An 8,225-nucleotide genomic window follows, 5' to 3' on the forward strand; every position below is an offset into this window, starting at 1 on the left:
TGCAGTATCCGAGGATCCTCTCTCTGGCTGTTACTCCAGTCCTTAACGGAGCCACGCCTTGTACTGACACAAAGCGCAGATTTGAGCTCCGACCGCCACCACTCTGCGCGATGTGATCTCGCCTGCCTAACGAGAGCCCCCTAACCCCCACACACCTAACATTAGCAAACCTTACCAAAGCAACGCAAACATTGAGTTGTGGCCTTTTGTTGCAGTAGTCAATGCCCTCTGTCCTGAGCAAGTCATAGTCAGCTCCCTTCTATTTTCATGTGTTGTTGTTCCAGGTGTTGTGCTGCACAGTGTTTTCACATATTAGATGAAGTGTGCGGTTATTACACTCGTTACTCTATTGTGTCAGGCGCTCTCTACAGCATCTAAGCACAGTGGGGCTCTGTAAAGTCTGACTCTCCGCAGGTGTGTCGCTAGAGTCTGGATTAGTTCTCCTCGGAGCTCCAACAACGGAGTAATGCGACCTGATCTCTCTCGATCTCAGGCCCTCTCTCTCAGTATGACATCTCAGCAGCTTGTGTGGCTTAGGCACGTTACTCGAGAGTGTGTTATCTCACCTGCATAAGATAGTCATGAACCTCTTAAGTGTGACCCTTGTCTGTTTTCCACACTTGTGGCAAAAGACCCGCCTGCAGATGTGGCTGCCAGGGCACCTGTCCCTTCCTGTCAGAGCCAGACTCCTAGCTGAACAGTCAAATAGTTATTAGATGCCCATATACTAAGTTCAACACCCTCGCCAGTGTTTCTTCTCCAAGCAGTCTGGGCGCTCCATGGCTCTCCGGTCAGATGCCCACGCCAGGCTCTGCATGCGGGAGGAGTGGGGCAGAAGACTAGAGGCGCGACGATGGCATTTATTCTCAGGCTACCCACCAGCGTTTCGCCGATGGGTGACTATTGCAGCACACACATTCATGGGCAGTGTTTGTTGGCAGAGTGTTCCACGAAGTGTCAGGCTACCCCGCCCCCCGTAATGAGGCATTAGCCTGTGTTGTCGGGGAATACATCTTCTAGATTTGCTGAGTGTATGAGCCACTCCCTGAGACCCTGGGAATATAGCATTCAGTTATTACCACACGGGGCAAGGGAGGTTGGGGGGCGATCGATGAATATTATAGCGACTCCGCAGTAAAACAGTCGTCTTTACCCATTATTACTACAGTGGGTGTAATGAAGGCGGTACTTTTCTATTTCTAGATTGCAAGTGATGCAGAGTCCGCCTGCCCCCTTGTTGTGGTAGTAAATGTCAGCCTGCAGCTTGCCTGCTGTTTACATACAAGCTCCCACTCCCCTGCCCCCCCCCCCTCCATTGCAGTTTAGCAGCGAGGAGGAGCGAGCAGCAGAGAAGTGAAGGGGCGGACCTCTGCGCTTTTCATCCAATGAGCGCCCTGCTCTGTTTAAATAGACCCGAGCTGTCCGTCAAGAAGCTCTAGCTCTGTCGTCCGGGCGCCTCCTGCCATCGCCATATTGGGAGAGTGCAACAGTTCGTCCCGGCGACTCGCTCGTCTCTCGCAGCAGACGGAGGCTGCTATCTCTGGCTTTGGGATCTGCGGGCGCCAGCGCACTGAGCAGGGACTGGAACATCTGCTTGAGCGCGGGCACTCCCTTCACCCACACCCGGGTGCTTGTTCAAGTGCCCGTTTTTTCCGCCTGGATTTTATCTCGCCAGTGTAGGAGTCGCCAGCAGGGAGCCTTGCCTGGCAGTGGTTCTTCAAGATGTCAGATGTGCGAGTGTCCAGCAGCAGCCCGTCCCTGGAGCGGATGGAGCCCCGGCAGGCGCAGCACCCCAAGCTCTCGACGTGCAGGAATCTCTTCGGCTTATGCGACCGCGAGGAGCTGAAACGGGACCTGGCTAGGCAGACCCAAGAGGTGGAATTGACTTTTAAGGAGAGGTGGAACTTCGACCCCCGGCGCGATCGACCCCTCCCTGGCAAGATGGACTGGAAAGCGGTACCCAGAACCGAGGTGCCCGAATATTACAGCAGGCCGTTCTCCATTAAAAGGGGGCATACGGATCAGAGCTTGGATGTTAATGGAAACTGTTCGGAGACTTTTCAGGAAATATCTGGGGACTTGAGAGGGAATGGGGACAGCCAAACGGATTCGGAGGAGCAATGCCCCGGAAAGCGGAAAAGAGCGAGCACTGAAGGTAAGGCATCACATACTTAGATTTGGTGAAATATTGTTTACCCGTGTTCTTAGCGGGCTGGAATGCTTTTTTTGTTTGACACTGAACTGTTCTGACTGAGTGATGTCCCCTTTGAGACGATTGCATTGGTTTTGCGTAGAACTATGGATGCTTGATGTACAGGTATGGGAGTAAGGGGGGGCATTGGGGGTCAGTCAAGTCACATCTCCGGGCCAGGCTACGGATGTAGGGACATCTGTAAGATTAGATGCGAGTATAAACCGCATAAAGGATGTGGATCTTCTTATAAAACCATTCTTATATTTAACATAAACGTTACTTTCTAATAATAGTGCGGACACCTTTAACGCCCTTTCGGTAAACTGTTATCCCATAAAATATAAATGCTTTGGTTTTTGGGCAGAAAAAGTTTCACGTTCGAAACACTGATCAGCTACACTCTAAAACAATAAGCGCTACGTTTCAGATTTGACATTTTTGTCAATCAACGTATGGCTCAAAACAATCTTGCAGAAAATAAATGCACCGTCCGTGACATCTTTCTCGAGTTGTGCCACCCTTTTACTCTTGTTATCTGAAGTAAACTTTAGCAAACTAAGCGAGGAAACATGGAATGTACACCTAAAATCCGGTTTCACCATTGTAAACCTAACCTCAATCACTGCCCACCGTATTTGCCCATGTTCATGCATTAAAAAAAAAATGAACTTGTATGGAAAATAGCACATATGTATTGTATTAAACATTACATTTTTTTGTATGCCGCTGCAAAAATAAAACACCGACCGTAGATGGCACAAGACTAACCTGTTGTTGTCCAACCCCTTTCTAGCAGCTTGTCCGCCATGTACAGCCAGCGAGACAGAAACTGACGCACCAGCCTGCAATTCAGTGGAGCAAACGCCCAGCAAACGCAACCCGCAGCGACATCAAACGTAAAATGCATTGTTGCAGGTGGGTAATGAAAACAGAATGTTGGAATTGTGCAAACACCGCAGATGTACACGTCTCTCTGTATCCACTACTAGTGGACGGGCGGGTTTTTAACATTTTAAGAGTTCGAATTCACGTCTTTTTCGGTTGCATCCAAGGGTTTAAACATGCTAATTAAACAGTGTGTGCTCTATACAGCTGTTCAAACCCTAACTCACATGTGCAACTAACGCAACAGTTGGGTTAGTAGATGGGTGCCAAAGCTTCTGCGTGGACATTTGAGCGCATAGTTATACGGAAAGTGTTCGTTCACACCTGAAACTACAGTACAACAAGTGGTATACGGTTTGTCAGTTAACATGAGCTGTAAACAAAGTCTGTTTTCACATTTGAAGTCTGTGATACTAACAGACGGTACTAGGTTAACAAACCAAACAAAAAAGTCCAGGTAGAGCTTCAGTAAGGGAGCAGAACCAGTCGAACAGTCGTGCTGGGGTAAACAACCGAGGAACACGTCAGCAGGCGTGTGTATGCAAATGTCCATACTACTGACTGTTTTGTTTGGGTGTTTAAAGGGGAAATGAACAGCCCGGAGACAGGCCAATCGAAAAGTAAAGTATCTGACACGGAAAGGAGCTTTCACGTTCCACTTCAATTCCAGATGACCACAAGTTGACTTTATTGTGCTGGCCTTAAAAAAAAAGGGTGGAGGTGGCGCCTTTCAAAAATCAATGCTGTTTCTCTATAAACAACGTGAAATGTGCGTTCATACAGTTTCAAAGCCAAACACCATTAAAACATTCACGCACTAACGCAACAAACAGTCTTGTGTCAGGGAGTCCTATGCATTTTTGCTCTATATTAACCCAATTATAATCCCAAAAGGAAATCTGGGTATAAGCATTTGTTTGTGAATCTCTAAATCGGTCTTCTAATAAATACACTTTACTAACTTTTTTCTTTTTTTCTTGCAGATAAGAATATATATATATATATATATTCCTTTCGAACCAGGGCGATGTATAAAGTTTTACAGACATATCGCAAGCCCTCCTACGACTGGGCCAACTATTGTTTAAGCACTGAAAAAAATAACACTACAATTAGGCAGCCTATGAAGGACTGCCTCTAAAAGCATTATATGTAGCATCTTGCAATTAGGAGTTCCTGGTTTGCTTCGTTGTACTTACTACCTGTGTATATAGTTCTTAAGATTTCATGTAGCACATACAACCTACGTTGGGGGAGAAGAAAGGAACGTTGGCATAATTTATTTCCCACAAACCAGCCATTGGAAATCATGCTTTATGTGGACTGCTTAAGACTCATATCTTGCCGGAAATGGACTCAGCAGGGGGTGCCCACATGGGGAGATGTGGAGTGCTTTCGTGCTATAGTTTCTATGTTGAATCTAAAGCCAGTGCTTTTTCAACCAGTGTGATTTTGAAGACTTATGTTTGTGAAAATATGCTCTTGGTTAGGACTGCACCCAGAAGCAGCAGTCCCAGCTGTCGGAGGCCGATTCCCGAAGGCTATTCCAATGTTCCTGTTACTTACATGTGCACATAGACTTTGCTGTGCCATGGCAGAAGTTAATTGTATCCACTGTAGCGCTTATAATGTAAAACCTTGTTTTGTTCTTGCCCATCATTACGTTTTAATATTTTGGAATAGGCCTAAATGAATACTGCAAATCTCCCACACTAAATTTGTACTAAAGGTATTGTACATCATTCAACAGTATTTCTGCATTGCCTGTGTATCTGTATGTATATATAAAAAAGATTTTTAAGTCTACCCGTGTACATACCTCTGTAAAGACACTGAGAAATTATACTAACTTATTTATGTAAAAGATTTGTTTTTTAAAAAAAATATCTAGAAAATTTCTGTTTTCCATGAAAGCCCAAGTGGCTTTTTTTGAATTTGTAAACCTTTTGTTAGAATTAAGATGTTTCCCTCCTATAAAAATAATATGGCTGTCCAAGTATGCAGACTGAGCCAAGTTTTATTATATTTTTTGTAATGTGTTTTAAAGAAAATTCTGATTGTTCCACGAATCAATAAATACATGCCATACTCAAAAGAGTGGATTTTTTTAATCGAAAAACGGACCCATATTTGTACACCCCAGCTTGTGTGGGGGGAATATAGTGTGCTTTTGTATTGATTAATCTCTCCAATGATAAACCCAAGGTGGGGGTCCTAGAGGCAGCAAAACTCTCTGCATTTCCTCAGGTGTGCATTGGGTATAGTCTTAGCACATATTCCTCACATTATTTTTCAGCAGTACTACGTGATACCTCCGCAGTCCAGCAAATGAGTGGGACTCGTTATTCTGTTCGAGTAACTTGTGTACCACAGCCCACTCCACCTGACTTAAACATGGGTAAGATTGTCGAAAACGTACTCTTGTGTCTATCCTTGCTACAGTTTATTAGAAGGAGCCCGCCTGGATTCAATTGTCTTCATTCACATTGCACTCCTCAGCGTCATTTGTCAAAAGAAACCAGTTAATCTGTTGCATCAAGAAAAACACGTAACAAAACTTATAAAACAACGTAATTATTCAAGTCACATTCTGTAAACAAGTTAGAGGAAGATTGCATCAGTTCCCAAACGCGACAAGATCAATGTAACCTTTTGCACTCCGCACAAGACAGCTGAATCGTAGTTTCTTCTGAAAAGGAAAAAAATAGCCATATAACGAGAGAGTGGCCACAATTAAGGAACACTAATTCCTATTCCAAATAAAAACACGGGCTTATGTTGGGTTCTCTGCAGAAAAGCATGATGGACACTCCTTATTGTCAAGGCAGTATGCCCAGCCGCTCCACAAACTCGAGCTCAGGCTTGCTTTCATGGCAGTACCACGTTATGTTGAAGTCTGTTTTTTTGTCATGAGCAATGGACTATTTCCCGTCCGAAAATGGCACAGCCGCCTGCTTTTATTGGGCATCAAAGAAAATAATACCTCAGCATTCGAAGGGAGGCAATAAACCTGATTTTGGGCCTACATTCAAACGAACAACTATTTTCCCGCCAAAATGTCGTGGTGTCCTGCTTACAATGGCCATGCCTCTGAGTCATGGAAAGAGAATATTTTTTCCCGCCAAAACTAACGCACATGCACCAGCGATTGAATTCAAAGCCGGGATCTGGAAAGTTGTATAATGAGGTAAAGGGCTGTCTAATACATCTTAGTTTGCGTTACCCTGCCCTGAGTAGGCTGCTATGCATACCTGGAAGACTATAGTTTAATGAGGTACAATGTGCCCTTACATTTGTGAACCGGGTCTGTACTTTCTGACTGGAACTCTCGTTGATTGCAAATGGAAACCTTTTAAAACCAGCAGTGGGGACCAAACACAAACTGTTCAAAAGTGTGTAACTTCATCAACAAAATAACATATCGACACAAACCTATGGGTCTGGTGAAACTAGAGGCATCATTTAGCAAATGGTTGGGATAAGAACAAAAATCAGATGCACCGGATCTTTATCGTCTTGATCAAACGGGAGCATAGGCCTTCTGTGGCAGATACATGTAATAACATCCACCTATCACCAATGAAATACAATGGGTACTGGCAGGCAAAAAAGGGGTGGAACCAATAATCATTTCAAACTGTAAACGGTGCACGTGGCTTTGCTTTTAAAATAAGGAGGCTATGAGCTAAATGAACACGTTTGCTTCTGTGTTCTAGTATTGGGCAGGATCAAAGATAAATCAACAAGGGTATCCGTGATTTCATGAGTAACATTAATGTAAGCTGCCCCAGGGCTGATGTGCACTATAAAAATGTCAATAAATAAATACATGTTCAGGTAACTTCATTCCTTGCTGTTGGGGGTGTATAGTAACACATCAGACAAGACGCAAATACATTAAAACCAACAAAGGATTCATACCCAGGTGTATGTTTACTTCTATTAGTTCCTTATCAAGGATGTGTGGAGAGCTGTGTTTATGCAGTACGGCTTTGTGGCATTTGACATTGTCTGCGGAGGTGCGGCCTCGGACCATGCTTGGAAAACATGGCTCGCACCAAAATACCAGATAATGTTGCTATTTCATTAAGTGCTTGTCTGGATATTTGGCCAAATGGCTAAAATAATTCAAAAAGCACGATTGTCAAACATACCAAAACAGAACGAGAACTCCATTTCGGAATATAGTGTGCTGTGGGGTGTAGGAAGAGGGGCCCTTTGCTTGTGACCAGGCTCCCTCCCAACATATGGCCTGCATCTTTTCAATTCAATGATTATGACACAGAAAAAAATATGGCCCAATACACAGTGACACAAAGAGAACACGAGTCTGAATGAAGAGGGCACGAAATTGCTGTCGGAGTTGCCACGGGTCAATTGCACAATCCAGTGTTGAGCTTAACATGAAAGGGTGATTTTGATGGCGAAAATAGAACCTGACACTAAAGAAGGTGCAGGGTTGAAAATGGAAGGTAACCTTTAGATTCCGAGAGTTGGGGGGCAATAGGCGTCACTGGATTGACTCCCTTTAATCAGGATGTTTTTTTTATTATTATTTATGACTCTTAGGGCCTGATTTACACAGCGTTGTCCAATGGGAGCGCACCATTACACAACGCTTCTGTGAATCAGGCCCGCAGTGGCTTGGAGCCCAAGAAGAAAACAGAAGTACAGTTACCTTTCCTGTTCATACTGCTGAAACTCTATGATGGCATCCAAATGCTAACACTCTTCCTGTTGTATACTATGTCACCTGGCAAAACAATAAGCAAAGACACCACCACCACAGGGACGACTATCTTGAAACGCCACAGTGTCATCAGGCATCACAGACCAGTCAATAAATCATAGAGCAAATAGTATGTGTGCCCCCCCCGCCCCCAATTAATTGTGGAGAGGGGCATGGACACACATGATGCTCTGGATTTATCACTTGTACTATCAACACGCCAAGAAACAGTGGAAGTAAACGCACAATAACATGCTTTGACACAGTTTGCACCCCCCTTTTTTTAATCATTTATAATCACCCAATGAACACACTTTTTAGGGGACGTGCCACAACAAAAGTCCCTGCCAAGTACCCACCAACAATTTGCCACTAGCTAATAGCTTCCCATTTTGAATGATCTGCTAAACACATGCT

General features: G+C 44.4%; 1 protein-coding gene across 2 annotated transcripts; it reads left to right on the forward strand.

The window, feature by feature from the left end:
• Positions 1-1,417: 1,417 nt before the first annotated feature.
• On the forward strand, positions 1,418-5,174 carry CDKN1B (cyclin dependent kinase inhibitor 1B). Of its 2 annotated transcripts, none has more exons than XM_069628517.1 (3): positions 1,418-2,155; positions 2,991-3,109; positions 4,063-5,174. In XM_069628517.1, the coding sequence occupies exons 1-2, from the start codon at positions 1,723-1,725 to the stop codon at positions 3,092-3,094; spliced, it is 537 nt and encodes a 178-aa protein (XP_069484618.1). In that variant the 5' UTR covers positions 1,418-1,722; the 3' UTR covers positions 3,095-3,109; positions 4,063-5,174. The 2 variants fall into 2 exon arrangements, with proteins under 2 accessions (XP_069484618.1, XP_069484617.1); XM_069628516.1 differs by having other exon boundaries at positions 1,424-2,155; positions 2,988-3,109.
• Positions 5,175-8,225: the final 3,051 nt, after the last annotated feature.

Source organism: Ambystoma mexicanum, chromosome 12 (assembly GCF_040938575.1).
Source record: "Ambystoma mexicanum isolate Mex_15411 chromosome 12, UKY_AmexF1_1, whole genome shotgun sequence".
Classification (NCBI taxonomy): domain Eukaryota; kingdom Metazoa; phylum Chordata; class Amphibia; order Caudata; family Ambystomatidae; genus Ambystoma; species Ambystoma mexicanum.